At 56.4% G+C, this 16,502-nt stretch overlaps 5 protein-coding genes across 5 annotated transcripts; 2 read left to right on the top strand and 3 right to left on the bottom strand.

The window, feature by feature from the left end:
* Positions 1-315: 315 nt before the first annotated feature.
* Positions 316-2,178, top strand: GCG54_00012738 (uncharacterized protein; the record flags this gene model as incomplete). The annotated part of the gene is made up of 1 exon (XM_045412610.1): positions 316-2,178. The coding sequence occupies one exon, from the start codon at positions 316-318 to the stop codon at positions 2,176-2,178; it is 1,863 nt and encodes a 620-aa protein (XP_045268616.1).
* A 228-nt stretch (positions 2,179-2,406) lies between these two features.
* GCG54_00012737 (N amino acid transport system protein) lies at positions 2,407-4,358 on the bottom strand (the record flags this gene model as incomplete). The annotated part of the gene is made up of 8 exons (XM_045412609.1): positions 2,407-2,681; positions 2,730-2,786; positions 2,835-3,549; positions 3,599-3,607; positions 3,658-3,790; positions 3,841-3,932; positions 3,986-4,021; positions 4,089-4,358. 8 exons carry the CDS (start codon positions 4,356-4,358, stop codon positions 2,407-2,409), a joined length of 1,587 nt encoding a protein of 528 aa, XP_045268615.1.
* Positions 4,359-6,756: 2,398 nt separating this feature from the next.
* On the bottom strand, positions 6,757-8,055 carry GCG54_00012736 (uncharacterized protein; the record flags this gene model as incomplete). Its single annotated transcript, XM_045412608.1, has 1 exon — positions 6,757-8,055. One exon carries the CDS (start codon positions 8,053-8,055, stop codon positions 6,757-6,759), a length of 1,299 nt encoding a protein of 432 aa, XP_045268614.1.
* Positions 8,056-9,965: 1,910 nt separating this feature from the next.
* Positions 9,966-11,297, bottom strand: GCG54_00012735 (uncharacterized protein; the record flags this gene model as incomplete). Its single annotated transcript, XM_045412607.1, has 3 exons — positions 9,966-10,399; positions 10,494-11,052; positions 11,115-11,297. The coding sequence occupies 3 exons, from the start codon at positions 11,295-11,297 to the stop codon at positions 9,966-9,968; spliced, it is 1,176 nt and encodes a 391-aa protein (XP_045268613.1).
* A 1,114-nt stretch (positions 11,298-12,411) lies between these two features.
* Positions 12,412-13,611, top strand: GCG54_00012734 (uncharacterized protein; the record flags this gene model as incomplete). The annotated part of the gene is made up of 2 exons (XM_045412606.1): positions 12,412-12,916; positions 13,034-13,611. The coding sequence occupies 2 exons, from the start codon at positions 12,412-12,414 to the stop codon at positions 13,609-13,611; spliced, it is 1,083 nt and encodes a 360-aa protein (XP_045268612.1).
* Between the last annotated feature and the right edge of the window lie 2,891 nt (positions 13,612-16,502).

Genomic DNA, 16,502 nt, shown 5'->3' with positions numbered 1-16,502 from the left:
TCGCGCGCGCCGCGCCCGTGGGAAAACATTGCAGTGGCAGTGTTCGGTGAATCCCCATCTCCAAGGCCGGTGCGCCGCGTTTTGCAGCATCTCCGCGAAACGTGGCAGCCTAGTGTCTATCATTGTTGTTTCTCTAGTCAGGTCCTGTTCCTCTCCACTAGTAGCAAGCTCCTCGAAGTTACCAAAACAAAACTTGGAGGGCGTCTTCTTCGCGCGTTTCCATTCTTCTAGGGCCCGTATTCCTTCCACGAGGTGGCTTTCCATTGTTGCTATTCCTTCTTGTCTTTCTGTTCCTGCATCCAGCATCTGCCCAAAATGAGGTCCAACGAGTGTACGCATAACCACGTGGCCGCGGAAACGCCCTCAACACCAAGAATGGCATCGCCAACTCCCACCACAAGCCCATCCAGCCCGGCAGCGACCACGAGTAGCTCATCCTACCACTACACACACCTCGAAAGAGACCAAATCCGCCTCGTGGTCCTCGAACCCGCAACCATCCCATCAGACCCCCTCGTCTGCCGCATCTTAACCTGCCACCGCAACGACGCCCCTCCATACGAAGCCGTCTCCTTCACACCACACTCCGACGACGACAACACAACATCGACAATCACCGTCCTGCCGCCCATCCTCGCCCCGACATCGCCAACCCCGCTCCAAGTCCCATACTCAACCGCGGAGGCCCTCACAACCCTCCGCCTTTCAACCGGCTCGCGCACCCTCTACCTCCCGGAGCTCAGCATCAACGCCTCCTCCCCCTCCGAACGGAGCTCCCAACTCCTGCTCACGCCATCAATCTACCGCGCCGCAACCCGCGTCACAATTCCCCTCCTCTCGCCCACCAACCACACCGAAGCAATAACCTACATCGCAACATCCCGCTTCCGCAACCCCTCCCCATCAACCCTCGCCCTCCTCCACTCCCTCTTCTCGCACCCATACTTCTCCGCCACACTCTCCATCCTCCACCTCTCCCGCGCCCGCAACGCCGTCATCATCCACCACGCCCTCGAGGTCCCGCTATCCAACTTCTCACTCGCAGCCCGCCTCCTCCCCCTCCACGCCCCGATCCTCCAACCCATCCGAAGGCTTAAACAGCGCGGCTACATCTCCACCCTCACCACGTCCCAATTCGTAAAAGCGCTCTGCGAGGCATCGCCCTGCTCCGCCCCCGACCCGCGCGACCGCGTGTTTGCGTTTCTGGCGCTGTACCCCTTCCCCATGACCAGGCCGCAGATCGACTCCTACCGCCGCTCGGGTTTCTTCTCAGGCGAAGCCAGCAACGCTTCAACCCGCGGGAAGGGGGAGGCACTCGAGAGGGTAGCCAGCGCCGTCGAAGCCATCGAGGATGAGAAAACGCGGCGGCGGATGGTGAATTATACGGCCCCCGTCGAGACAGTCTACACCAACTTCGCGACGCTCCTCCTCGAGACCACAGGGCTGGACTTCCTCTCCGCAGTCCAGGGAAAGGGCGAGGGTGTGCCGAGCTGGGTGCCCGACTGGCGCGTCCCCCACTCACGGACGATATTGGCGCACCTGCCGCTGACGGAGTTCAACGCCGGCGCCGGGCGTGAGCAAGCCTTCCGCATCCTCACAGGGGAAAATGGTGCAAAGTTGGAGGTTCCGGCCATCTGCGTGGGGGACGTGAAGACCCTTGGGGAGGCGTGCGATGTATCCTCCCCCGGGTGGGAGAGCGTCGTCTTCCGTCAGTGGAGGGGCATTCTCGAGGCAAAGACCACAAAAGAGTGTCCTACCAAAACAATGGAGCGCTTCATCCAGACGATCATGACCGACTCCGATGACGAGTACGTCGATGCTCGGCGGGTGATCTGTCGGCGACTGCTGGTTCCAGAGGAGAGGCGCAAGATGGAGAGCAAGTACCTCTTTGAGGGGGTAGACGAGGAGGCCGTGACGAAGTTGCGCATCAGCTGCCATGGGCGGAGGTTCTTCATCGCTTCGAACGGCGGGATGGGTTTGGTAGCAAGCGAGAGCCAGGAGAGGGACTTTGTAGCTGTACTGCCCGGAGCCCGGATGCCGTATAGCTTCCGTCACCGGTACGATTCTGCGTCGGCCGAGGTGCAGCTGGTCGGTGAGTGCTTCGTGCACGGGATGATGAAGGGGGAGGCATTTGGCCGGGGTACTTCATTCGTAAAGCGAGACATTCGCATTTGTTAGACGTGGTTTGGGATATTTGGCGTTCAGGTTTTACGGGACAGCAAGCGAGAAGGGCACTGGCGACAGACCAATGTGAACAAAATGTATTCAAACTCAATTGAGGCAGTCGTGTCTATGGTATCATGGCAGTGTATACGCCCATCATTATGATTATGCAGATTTCCACGCTCGATCATGTCGTTACTTTCTTCGCACTAGTAGTCAAACGCGCTTCTCGCTCCGTCGGAATCAGATGCCGTTGCTAGCACAGCCGAACACTTTGCCGACGGTACCGGCCTCGAATTCTTGGATGATACCCTCGACACTGGCGTAGGTTCCGGCCGTCAAGAATAGGAGACCTGTCAGGATGATGATGATGTTGAGGGCCATGTAGAAGAGGTCGACTAGCTTGTTCGGCTTGGGGACGCCGGCGCGGTTGTCGGCGCCTCGCATGCGGAAGTAGGCAACTCCCCAGAAGACGAATCCGAAGAATGAGTCGAAAAGCGACGACATGAGGGACAGCACTGCCAATGGTTAGAATGGAGCCTAGGGTATGGACCTGGAACACTTACGGGAGGAGAAGAATGGAATCACTTCAGCAATCAAGAACGCCAAGAGCCAGAGGGCGACTATTGATGTTAGATAGGACATTCGAGATCAACACAGTCATAACTCACGGAGAATGGTGGCCCATGAGCCCCAGCCGATCACGGTGTGCTCGTGCAAGTGCTTGGTGCCCTTGAACAGGCGGAAGAAGAGGAAGCGGGCCGACACACTGGCGTACAAAACACCGAGGAAAATGAGCGTCGGAATCATGAAGGAGAACGACACCTTCTTGTACACGTCCTCGAGAGACCCAAACGCCGGCGCGGTCATGTACTGGTTGCCGGTGTAGGCGTAGATGACGGCTCCCACGATGCTGAAGACGATGATCTCGCCGATGGTGACGGCCCACAAAGCCTTGGGGAAATCGCGAGGGTCCTTCATCTCGGCGATGAAGCTGGGCAGGGTGATCTGGCCGATGAAGGTGTAGCTGATGTTCAAGAACGCGTTCATGCCCGACACAAAGGTGGTGCCGGCGACGGGAATGGCGGTGACGATGGGGTTTCCGCCCGTCTGGGTGACGCCGTTCGCGTTGACGTATGAGGTACGAGGATCGTAGCCGGCGGGATGGGCCTGGATACCAGCAAAGATCGTCGCCAGCAGGACTGAGATAAAGGTGAAAGCGGCCGAGGCAGTTCCGGCTTTGGAGAGGGCGTCAAAGGTGCGCGGCAGAGACGAGATCCAGCAGATGATGGTAACAACAATGGAGAAGACGACGGTGCGGCAGGCGACGGGGTCCGTCTCGGTCATGGTGTTGAGGTACTTTGCGCCGACGAGGACGTGGAGGCCCTAGAAGAATGTCAATTGTTGTTATCAGAGCGTCAACCGTGTCACTAACTTGAATGAACTATCAATTGTTAGCAAGATGTGTGATGTTGGTGAATGCTGCAGACGTACGGTGTTGTTCAGGATGAACATGACGGCGGTGGCGTACCAGGCCCATTTCTTGCCCCAGAAGAGCATCTGGCCAATGTCGCAAACGTCGCGCACCTCAGGATGCCTCAAGCAGAACTGCCAGAGGACCAAAGATCTGCGATTGTGAGCGGGAAAGTCTGAAGCTGCGGTTGAGAGAGGACTAACGTGTAGAGGACGATCAACGCAATGACAGCCGTGAGAATCAGTCCCGGGACGAGGCCCAGAATGCTATACGACCACGGAAAACTCATGATGGCCTGCCAATGTCAGTTAATCGCATTTCTCCATCACCGTGCAATCCCAAACTTACCAAGCAAATGTACTCGGAAAACAGCAGTCCAGCAGTCTATCCCACATGATCAGCACATCACCATTCCAGTCTAAGTAGCCGCCAGCATCGCGTCATGCCGCACCTTTTGCCAGCTACACGTCCTATACTTGATCGCGTGCCCGTCCTCCTCGGCAAGCTGCTTGCCCAGGATCGCATCGGCGCTGACATCGCTGTCGGAGCCGTCCGCAAGGCCCTCCTGCACGGGTGCTATCCTCGGCCCGACCTTGGTGTTCCGCCCGCCGAACCAGGCGCTCCATCCCGTCGAGCCGCCGCCGGACTCGGGGTCGGCGCGCGCGAAGTTGAGCTCGGAGGCGATCTTTTCGCCCTCGGGCTGGCGGAGTTCCTTGTCCATGGCGGAAGCCTCTCGATTGCTCAATTGGCGGTTGTGTAGCGGGACCGATTGGGGAACGAAGGTGTTGCGATGAATCGCGCAAAGGCGACTGTCGTCTAATGATGCCGCGCCGAACGAGTGAACCGTGAGGAATAACGATGCTATGCGACGATGGGTTGGTTATGCGACGGAGAGCACTGCACGGTTAGGGACGTGGCATGTGTGTGGGAGTGCGAGAGGGGGGACGGATGGAGGGGAAGAGATGAAGTAATGTCAGAAGTTGAGAACAGACTGCGAGCGGCGCACGGAGGGAGGGGAGGATGACGAGAAGGTCAGGCAGAGCAACACGTGGGACGTGCAGGTATATGAAGTCAGGTAGAGAAGAGGGCACGACGGGAAGAGGAATGATCAGCTCCCCTTCGAGTTGCAGTCGCAGTCGCAGTCGCAGTTCGATTCCTTCAGATACAGGGACGGAAGCATGGAACATGGGACATGGGGTCTTGGACGCGGGTTCCTTGCCATGAAGACGTACGTGAGGTACTCTTTGCATGCAAACCGGGCATGAAGCTACATGCTGCACACATTTCATGCTACGTACACTAGAGTCTAGAGCAAATCAAATGAGCAGAGAAATGTAATTCGCCTTCCTCGGGGAACGAACATGTGCAGCAGAAACACCAGAGCAAGTACATGCCAGACACATGTCCCGCCCGGCCAAATCCCATGTACATCTTCCATGGGCAAACGAGAAACACAGCTCCCGCTAGCCTCTCTCTTCTTCCTCCACAGAGATTACGATACCCGCAGCGGACGCCAGCCACCCACTAGGAAGCTAGCAAAGACCAACTCGCCAACGCGGGAGGCAACGATGTGGCCTGGAGGGAGGGGAGGGGGGAGTGGAAACGGAGTCCGCCCCGGGCAGAGATTTCACCACGCCGGCCTACGCCCGACGCTCTTTCAGTACTTCTTAGTAAAGAATGCACTTTTTCCAGAGCACGTCATCGCGGGATGCGGCGACGGCGTCGAACCACGCATCTCCCGCCTGCTGCCGTCGGCAATAGCCAGACGCAAGAGCCAGTGCTGGACTGCCCTTAGCGGCGGGCCAGGCGAGCGTTTCCTTGCGCCTCCAAGCCTTGCCTCGACGGTCTATCCGTAGTGTCCATAAAGAACCAATTGAGTCGGGAGGTTGGCGGCTGCAAAGAGAACAGGACAGGGATCGGCGGCGAACAAGCATCGAGGGGTGCGCCACCGGGAAAGCTTGGTGACGTCGCGTCGGTGTGTCCCGGAGGTTTTACTGTGCCCATTGCCAAGCGCAGAGTCCAAGAGATGGCCAAGTGGCCAAGAGATGAGGCGACCTCTCGGCACGCGGGGGAAGAGGAAGCTTGGCAGGGCCATTTGCGTTCCTCGGTCGCAGTGTTTGACTACAGCCCGCCTTTGACTGTGATTCCACCTGGACAACTCAACTCGAATTCAATGCTGGTGAGAGCTGCTCAAGAGAAAAGAGAAAGGTATCCTCTGCCGAGTCATCTTGTTTAGTACAGCGTCGCATACGCAAAGATGCTTCGGGCTTGAAACTGGGGACGCCAGACACCACCAGCGATGGCCCCAGTGCCCGGTCTGGCAGACGAGCTGGGATGTAGCATGCAGCATGCAGGGTCAGCTCAGCAGCGGCCATTGCCTAGAAAGAAAGCATTGGACACGCCGTGGAACGGGCGGCAACAAGGCGGACAGGCTTTCTATTCTTCTTCATGGTGATCATGTTGAGCAAACACACACACTCACACACTTAATGCCGCCTTGACACTCTCGGAAAGGCATGAGGCAACTCTGTCCAGAGACAAACCAGTGAACAGACGAGATGGCACAGGGAAGCGGGATAAACGCGAGAGCATCGTCCACACCCGTCTTCGCAAGTTCCAGCCGCGGTCGGGATCATGGCTGCACCCAGACAGAACGTTTGAACCCTGGTGGAACATTTAGCAGCCGCAAAGAATTGCGCCATCGGAATTCACAATTGCATCAGACGGGAGACAAACTGTAAACTGGCCATCCGATTCGACGGCGCATGCGAGCCCTTGCCCGTCCCGCTGTTCTGGGACGATCTGGGTTCCTGGACTCGATGCGCAGCCGGAAAGCAAAAACAAAAAAAATATGCAGCAAGTACTCTGTAGTTTCTGTGAAATGCTACCCGTAAAAATGCAAGGAACCGCAAAACTCCACTGGCCATGCTTCCTCCGTCCGGGATGGGTGCTGTTCTGTTTGCCCGCAAACACCAGGCCGTCGTCCATGCTTTGATGCCGAAATGCCAGTGCGACTAAATACACAACAATATGGTGATGTTTCCTGTTGTCATCATGGCCATGTTTCCTCTATGCTGTTTGTTCCCATTCAAAAACACCGTCGTCTCTCTTCAACCATCTCAAGGCACCTGCGTCTCGTCGAAATCACACCACCTGCGAATAACCTCATCCACCGCCTGAATCCCCTTCTTCGACGCATCGATCTGGAACCACTCCCGGTGCACCGACGTGCACCCGTCACAATTAATCGGCCCCGCGTGCAGCCCCATGCCCTGCAGCTCGAGGTGAATCAGCCGCTCGACGCGGTGCACATGCGGCACCATCCGAGGCTGCTCGCCCGACGCCTGGCTGGCGCCCGGGATGTAGGGATAGTACCGCAGCACCTCGATGTCGTACGAGCACTGCCGCGACCACTGCTGCATCCGCCGCTGCACGTTCGCCGCCCGCCCGATCTTGATCAGCATCTTGTTGTCCGGCGCGCCCTTGCTCGCGTGCGCCACCGCCGACGCGACGTCGCTCGTGCGCCGCTGCCTGCCGCCCCCGCGGTCCGCTGAGGGCGGGGAGAGCAGTCCGCGGGCCTCGTTGACGGGCGCGCTGGCCTTTTTGGACGTCGTCATGATCCAGAACATGTAGATGTAGCCTGGCTCCTCGGAGCTGCCGTAGGGGCGTGCGAGCTCGGCCATGAGCGCCGAGGCGACGGACGGCTCGGTGGTGCCGGGGATGAGGGCGAGGTACTGCGCCGTCTGGTGCTGCGAGAGCGGCTGCGGCGAGGCCTGGTTGGAGGAGCTCTTGCGGGAGTGGCGGCTGGACGTGCTCGGGCGGCCGGGGTTGCTCGTGCTCGCGTTCGGGGAGAGGTGGGTGTTGGAGGGGCGGGAGGAAGCCGGCGGCATGGCGGCGGAGCCTCCGTTCTGGACGGGCCGCGGCTGCGGGCGCGGCGGGATGTTTTCTTCCTGGGGATCTTCGCCGAACTCGAGGGGGATTGTGAAGCAGCAGCAGAGGGTGATTTCCCTCCGCCGCCTCGACTGTGTGCTGTATCCTCCCTGGGGCTTCTCGCCGTCGGTCGATCCTCCTGCGTTCGGTCGCGGACGCTTGTGCTTCTTGCTCACGTCGGAGCCGATGTCGACGAGGCCGAGGCGGTCTGCGAGGGTGTCGATGCTGGTGCGCTCTTCGAGGATGGGCTGGCCAGAGACCCGGGGCCCGGGGCTCGACTGGGAGGAGCGGCTGGCGGCTTGGTCGCGGTGGTGGTGGCAGTAGAGCGACTCCTCCTTGACGGTGGGCGAGAGGCGCTTGCCGCGGACGGGGGTGACGGGGTTGCGGCAGAAGTTGCCGTTGGTGGTGAGGCCTTTGCAGGTCGTGTTTGGGTTCTTGGAGTCGGAGCGACCGAGGCGGTCTTCCGGGGTGTTGGCGACGTAGCCCATCGTGCCGCGTGTCTCGGTGACGTCTCGTGATGGTGTTTCGGACGGTCGGCCGAGGATCGTGACAATGCTGTTGTGGTGTTTTTGCTGCGACCTTTGGTGAATTCGGAAAAAAGTCGAAATATTCCTTGAGAAGGACAGCAGCAATCGGGTTGAAATACGGGATCCGCAAAGACGGCGATGATGATGCAACAACACTTGGCAGCGTGAGTTGGCCTTGCTTGCTCCCCCGGACTCACGAACACGTCAAGGGCAGAGCAGGGCGTGAATCAGGGCCAGACCGACCGGGAGGTGATGCCAACGTCAACAACGGCGGGTCTCTCTGTCCGTCTCGCGACCTGCGGCAGCATGGGAGGTGAGCAAGCGAGAGGAAGCATGGCTTGTGGGTGGTGACTGGGTGCGCGTTGGGCTCCTCTTGACTGGGTCCTCGACGTGACCGGGTCTGAGTCGCTGGCCGCTGGACTCGAGGCCACACGCGAGACCGCTGTCCTCTGCCCGCCCACTGACCCCCCGGTGGTTGGGAGGGTCAGTCCAGGTCAGGTCACGTCTCGGTTCTCGCGTGTTGCTGCCTTCGTTAGGGCATGTTCGGTCGCTTTCGGGGCTCGCGACGGGGCGGTAAGCCTGCTTGAGCGCCTGCATGGGAAGAGGTGGGTAACCGGAGCTGAGCTGGAGCTGCACGCGATGTCATCCCAAGATGAGGCTTGGACGGCACAGCCACGCACGGCCACCATGCACGAGAGTGGCTGGGCATGTTCATCCAGCCACCCTTGTCCAGCCACTTCTGCCTAGCCACATATTGCAGCCACACTTCTAGTCCATCAGCCACAAAACACCAAGAAATCATCGTGAGTTTCGAGCGGGAAACAACATGACGCCGGCATTAGCCAGCAGCGAAGTGCGACGGGAGATACTGTGCGGACACCTTTATTTCTCAGTACCAAGCCATGGATAGTGCCAGCCTATCACAGACTTCGAAGAAAGATTAGTCGTCTTTCCCCAGTAAGTCTTTCGGACAAGCAATATCGTAGAGTGGTGTAATGTATATGGCGATACACTTCTAACCCGGCGCTGTACGATCATTCCTCTCCACCAGACGCATGTCTTTTCTTCCACCGATGGCGCTCATACGGCCACGCCGGCTCCGTTCCCCGTTTCAGACGTACAAAAGTTCCGAAAATCAAGATCCGTAGGGCTCTGCGGGGAAATGGACCAAGGAGCGGCCCGAGAGGGTCCAGGGCTTGGCTACTTCATGCGCCTTTTGTTGGATACAGTGGATCAGGATGGAGCGAAGGCAATGTGCGATGGATCACTTCAAACTTTCCGAAGGCATTGTGCAGAGACCATGTTCAAGTCGTTGCTGGATATGGGGAGCGCGGTGAGACTGGACGTTCCCATATGTCAATATCAAGCAGGCAGCTTTTGCACGCAAATATAGAGCATTCGCCTAATCTTTGCGCCTCGAAATGAGAACTCTCGCCTGTGGTTTCGGCATAACGCGACAAGGGCAAGAATTTGCAGAATGGTCAGGTTTTCCTGTTGAGTGCGGTGGTCTTCCTCAGATCGAAGCAAACTTTCCCGGCTGCAAATATCCGGCCATCAACTTCCGCCACGGTATACTAACTCCCATATCTATACTGGGAGTATGAGCTTTTGTTTCCATTAAACCTTAACTCGGGAGAGAGCATGAATCTAGCAACAGAGAACGCGATAACTCAACCACGAACAAAAGAAAGGTCGATCACTCTGAAAAGTGCCAAAGCGAATACTGGTTCGAGTACATCTATTAAGCCCTGCTACCTCATGATCACAGCTTAACAACCTCCTTAGGCGTGAACCGTTTTGGATTATATACAACACCACCATTATGCAGTTCATTACGCTCAGATCCTTTTCCATACCCACGACAAAGCAAATCAGTTATACCTCGCACTCTTCAACTCCGAGCTGTGCTCTTGATCCCTCGGGCTGCCTACCGCAACCTGGAACTGCACACCGTCACGTCCCTCGTCCCCTTTCGCAGTCTCCTGCCTGACTTCATGCGTGACGTGGACCTGGATGATCCGGCGGGTCGACTCGCCGTCCTCCGAGGAGTGCAGATCGCGGTCGCGGTCGCCGTTGACCGTGTCGGGGTCCGGGTTGGACAGTTTGACGTGCGTGCGGCGCCCGCCCGTGCCGCCGATGGTGACCAGGTTGATGTTGTGGCCGGAGGGGCGCGAGGCGTAACGGTCTCCGGAGCCGTAGGTCGAGGCCAGTCTTCGGAACAGGGGCCGCAGCATGGGCAGGGAGCCGCAGATGATTCCGAGATCGCATTCGAGAACTGTCAACAGGACGATCTTGGCAATGGTGTCTGTGATGCAACTAATTAGTTCCATTTTTGACGACACTTGCTTTCTTTCCAGCTGAAGAGGAGACAAGCGGCAGGAAAAGGGGGTGAGACTTACAATATTTGTCAACCTTTGCCGTGTAGGCCCAGGTATAGCCGATACGGATAGTCGTAGCCACTGCTGCAAAGACACCCAGGGACAGAATACCAACAGTCGCGATCTTGGCCTTCTTGGGCACCTGCATATGGCGAAGCAAGAACGCGGGCACCATAGCAGTAGCAATATCCGTGAAAATGTTGGCGGCCGATACAAAGTAGGAGACGTGCAAAATAACCTGCTGCCCCGAGGTGCAGTCTCCAGGCTCGCCCCAGGCGGCAGAGACGGGCTTGCACTGGAAGATGGCAACAGGCCACGAGATCTGCCAGACTATCCAGCACAGCGCAAAGAGGCCCCAGAGGATGTGTCGGTATATCTTCCTCGTGTCTTTGGCAACCCTGAGCAGCGTCCAGATAATACTGGACTTGATGAGGGCACCGTCCAGCACGTAGAGGAACTGCCAGATAATCGTCCATAGTCCGATCTGGTACATCATGCCGACGGTGATAACATCATCGTGGGACCCGATTCCTCTGTATGCAAGTACGATGACGGACGCATTGTGTCCGAGGTTGATGATCTGCGAGAAAGTTCAGCGGGCTTTCTTCAGAGATAGCTGGTAACTGCCGCGCAGCAACTTACCCATCCTGCAAGCATCAACCAGTCCTCGGTAGAAAAGGACTTCAGCGTGATGCGGACGTGGAAACGCAGACACACCACCGCGCTGGACAGGACGGTCATGACAACCGCCACCACCAACATGATGAGCGCCAGGCCCTCGGGTTGGATGGGCTCGAACTTGGTCGTCATCAGATCCTTCGCCATGGTTGCGGTTTGTTCAGGCTGCCCGCTGCACCCGTCGTGTGTGGTTGGACTGTCTCCGAGATAGCTTCGCGGTTCGAGAAAACTTCGCAGGAGGGGCTATTCCGACGAATAAACGGGGAACGACGTTCTTTTCAGCATTTATCCATGGTCCGCCTTGGGTTAGTGTCCGCGAGATACGCTTCTTGCTAGCATAATAAGTTAATAACCCGAATGGTCTTTCTCCAGAATCCCATAGGTGATCATCACTTCCCAAAGAAGAGAGATGTGGTGCCATTAAGGGGGCGGCTGGAAACGGGGCTGTCTAGTAGGGCATCAAACAACGAATTTCTCACCGATGACCGATCAAGACGAGATATCCACTCCTCCTCATGAAGACGGTTCAGGGTGGTGGGACTGGAAGAGGATGTCCCAGGGTTCTGAATCCTGTTGGCTTCACGCCCCCTGCAGGTCTGCGTACGCTTGTAGGCGAGACGCACAATCCCGTCGCGGCACGGTAGCCAAAGACGGAACGTTGGCGTATGACACCCGTCCAGCCAAGATGTACGCCAAGATTCTGCAGCGGCAGTTTCTCGTTCTGCAGCGGCAGTTTTCTGTAGCGGCTGCCCGCTCGTGGGTTTCTACTGCAGCTTCTCATCGTATGCTCCCCACGCGAGGTGCACTCATCGAAGTCGAGACGATTCTACACCTGGACCCCATGCAAGGCACAATTTCCCAGCAGACCGGAGTATTGCCCAATTTGAGTTTCCTTGTTGGGGGCGGCCGTACCGAATCAGGACTGGAAACCAGCTCGTTGGGTGGGATCATTGTCGATTGTTACTCTCGACTCGAGCTGTTGGTGCCGGTTCCACTCAAATGCGCCGGGTTTAACTGCGTCTTCCACATTCCGGACGGGGAGTTAGAGAACAGCATGCTGTAGCAATGTACGAATAGGAAATTGAGCGGTATCTCTACATAAAGACGCGGTAAACGCGGGGTTGATACTGGATGCTAGGCGGTGAGGAGGAGTGGTGTGTTATATATTGGGAACACCTTCCGCTCCTCTGGGACGTCGGTGCGAACTACAACCCAAACCCCGCGATACCACCAGAAAAGGCCGCTGCAACACACCCAGAAGATGTCGACAACTACGACCGAAGAGCTCCCCGTCCTGCCCGAGGGCATCACCCCCGAGTGGCTCGGGGCCAAGCTTGGCCACAAGATCAAGTCGCTCGAGAACACACGCAACATCTGGGGCACGGGCAGCAAGCTCTTCTACACCATTACGTACGAGGACGGAAACGATGCGGACGAGTCCCGCCCCAAGCATGTCTGCATCAAGGGCGTCTTCAGCAAGGAGATGGTCGAGCAGCAGCCCTGGACCGTCAGCCTGGCGCAGCGCGAGGCCGAGTTCTTCTCCAAGATCGCGCCCACCGTCCAAGGAAGCATGATCTTCCCCAAGGGCTGGTGGAGTGGCACCAGCGAGAAGCAGGGCATCGCCGTCATGACCGACCTCGTCCACGAAGGGTGCACCTTTCCCCCGGAGGTCGCCGCTTACTCAGTCGAGAAGGTGAAGAATGGCGTGGAACAGCTCGCCGGTCTGCATGCGCAGTACTGGGGTAAAAGCCAGGAAGACCATCCCTGTAAGATGATCCCCATTCCGCTTCGTTTCTTTCACTGGCGCCTTTTACGCTCCCTAGGGCGGCGGCCGCTCCCTTTTGATCACCGTTTAGAGGAAATCATAGTCTGACCGATGACAGGGATCTGGAATAACTACGACCCAGCAATGAAGTTTATGTGTACGCCATGGCACGACGTCGTCCGCGAACCCGGCCGTCCCAAGCTGCCAGAGTACCTGATGGACGGCGCGCGATGTAACGAGGCGCTTGACCGGTACTACGCCGAGCGCAACCCCCGGTTCCGCACGCTGCTTCACGGTGACACGCATCTCGGAAACGTCTACTTTACCGGCGATGGACGTATCGGCTTCCTCGACTGGTCAGCTTTCCACTTCGGATCGTGCTTCCACGACATCGTCTACCACATGACGGCCATGCTTACCATCGAGGACCGCCGCGCCCACGAGATGGAGATTCTCGACCACTACCTCGAGACCCTGCACCGCAAGGGTGGTCCCAAGTTCGACCGCAACGACCCCGAGCTGATGATTGAGTACCGCCGCTCCTTCATGACTAACGTCATCTGGCTGATTTGCCCCGATGCTCTGCAAACCAAGGAGCGCGTGCACACTCTCTGCGAGCGCACCGTTGCTGCTTACAACGACCACAAGGTCATCGACGTGATCCTCGACCAGCCCAAGCCGTCCGTCGCGGCATGAAGCAAATGAAGCCAAGAAATGCGTCGACGCAGGGCCCAGGAGCCGGCTGCAGGTGGATGACTCGCGAGAGAGGAGAAGTGTTACTACTTTTGTTTATGCGGCAGTGACAAATGCTGTGACTGGAAGGAAAGAAAATCACTCGCGGCTGGGGTGGAAAGGTTCCCAACCCATTTTGGGAAGAGGAAGCTGCTTGGGCAGCGTGTTGGCTCAGGGGCTAGATGCACATGTGAAGTTGAACGCACGATTGTGGAGAGACATCATGTAGACGAGTTGAAGAAGTGGTATCCCGCCCGACCCACATACGGCCACCGATTTGGTGCTGACTGGAGTCTGCCACCAACACGGAGTTCAGCAGACAAGGGGGTCCAGCAGGGGGATGTTGAGCTGCCTCAGCCTGCATGGGCCAACGTGGACGGATGATCGCCAGGGATATCTAGCCCAGACACGGTAGCGAAGACTTCATTATCTGTCAAAAATAATACAGCCGAGTTTCTGGTCGAGTTGAAAGGTTCTGTGCCTTAAAGATAATCACGAAATGTGAACGGGCGGTTGGGTCGACAGGTGATTTTGCCAGCAGGATGGCCCCGCTTGCCTAGCTTCCGGCCGTTGGGGCTTGGCTTGTGCGAACAACAAGACCCTTGTCGACGCTGGCAGGCATGGCTCGAGTCATGAGCGAGTCCCAGAGCTGGGGTTCCGGGCACACGGAGTGATCCGGGACTCATCTGCGGAACGTGAGCTTTCTCTGCTTCTCCAGGTCCAAACGGGTCGCAGCAAGCAGCCTGGTCGTGTCAGGTTCACCGTAGACCCCCAGCGCTAATTTCCTTGCAAAACCGTACAACTTCGTTAAGAGCAATGACGGCCAACACATGGCTTCGGGGAATAATGTCAAAGGAATTACAGTTTGAGCAGGAATTCTCCTTAGAAAGTGTCATTCGCGAGGTCAATATCGAAAGCTTGTCTTCAAGTTAGCCGAAGGTCATCCCAGGTCACCCAGGAAATAATTCATGGGAACGCCCTGCGTACAAGAGCTGGCATATTTCCAGATGAGTGCCTTCCACAACGATAATTGTGCGTATTTCGCAGACGGACTCTGAAAAATGACCGGGCACCCGAGAATTATTTGATCTCCCATGATTGCTATTCTTAAAGGTGTACCACCTAAATTCTAATGCAAGCATCACGTTGTCCAATAGCTGAAGGAAATGGTATCTTGGAGCGAAGAAAGGCCCCTGGTTCCAGGCATTATTCGATATGTTGATGTGAAAGGCAATGCTACCCAGTTCCAACGCATCGTCACATGGATGATGGGGCGCCATGAATGCTCCATTCGTGCTCCACCGGGGATGCCATCCGTTCGGGGGCTAGCTAGGCTAGCCCTTTTGATCCAGCCAGGGTTCGCATCGATATTGCTCATATTGACTGCGTGGAACCACGGAGACGGATAATTCGAGAGTTGTGACAATTGCAATGGACATAAGGGTCGATGGAATGCGGCAGGATGCCGGTGCAAGCGGCGCAACGGAGAAGGATCGGCATGATCAGACGACAGATCTTTGCCTCATCCGAAAGCTGAAGGCCGGCGGCTGGGTTCGGCGAGGCGGCGACAAGGCGGCGCACCGGGCGGGCGGTTTAGCTCCCGCGACCGAGCGTGGTTCGTCTTGTGCCCGGTGCACCAACGGTGTGAATTCATCGTCCCATCGCAAAGCACTGTCGTCTGTCTGTCATATCGACCAAGACGTATTTCCTGTCAATAAATGATGTTCCAAAGCACAGTATAAAAATGTTTGCGCATCTGCAAGGACGCTTTGCTCGTTCAATATGGTAGCCGCTCGTTTCTGCACATGTTCTCAAACGTGCTTATGCTGGGGATGTTTGTGGCTTGTAAGTGAACAGTACATCAATTCCCACAAACACAAAACTGAGAACAGAAAGCACAGAGAGAAATTCCAAGATCTCTTACTTTAATGCTTGATTTCACGCTATTCATAACTGACATCGCTACGTTTGTCTTCACAATGTTGTTAAGGAGAGCACAGCCACATGAGCAGTAATAGCTACTTAGGGTAGTCCAACGCGCCACATCAGCCACAGCCTTCCGAACTCCCACAAAACACCAAGAAACAATCATCGTGAATATCACGAAACACAAAAAAACATATAACACCAGGTATTCTCCGGTCGCTGCTAGCCTGAATACTACTCTAGTCCTCACCAGCTTATATTCTACAGAGAGCGGACGGGATCCCGAGTTCTTTAGTAGATATGGTCGTCGTATATGAGGGTTGAAGTATCTGGAAATCTCATATCCTATAAGTCTTACCTGCTAAATTAGTTGGCTTGACTTTGTAATCAGCCACTATAGGTGAGATGTAAGATAAGACAAATTGATTTTAATAACTCAAGAAGAAACTTTATGTTTTTGATACTGCGTTAGGTTTCCTCAGCCGAGAACAAATGAACGTGATTCCCCTTCCTCCCTGCTGACTCTTTTTACACTTGCGTATGACACATTACCGTTCGCGGGCACAAAATTTCGACTGTCGTGTGGCGAAAGTTATATTGGTCAAGAAATCAGCCTTGTGATCTGCCACAGCAAGTTCGTTCATACCTCACTCACATGCATGCAGTCTGACTGCATGCATAAGTTTCTACACAGCCACACCCACGCCTTGGCAGAGGAATAATCCAACTGTAAAAACTGGCCAAGCATTTGAGAAATCGCTTTAAATCACGAAGCCCCGCTCCCCGAGACCTTTCAAACTGCTACTTCTAATTCAACCAGCTTCAACCGCTGTATATAACGTGGGCCATGGCTAATTGGCATGATAAGGCCTGTTCCTATCCCGATATCATCCTTCTTCCCAACCTGCCGGCATGTCAAAGCTGTGGAA

The sequence above is a fragment of the Colletotrichum gloeosporioides genome, assembly GCF_011800055.1.
Source record: "Colletotrichum gloeosporioides strain Lc1 chromosome Unknown consensus_16, whole genome shotgun sequence".
Lineage (NCBI taxonomy): Eukaryota > Fungi > Ascomycota > Sordariomycetes > Glomerellales > Glomerellaceae > Colletotrichum > Colletotrichum gloeosporioides.
This window is presented reverse-complemented; position numbering and strand designations above follow the sequence as displayed.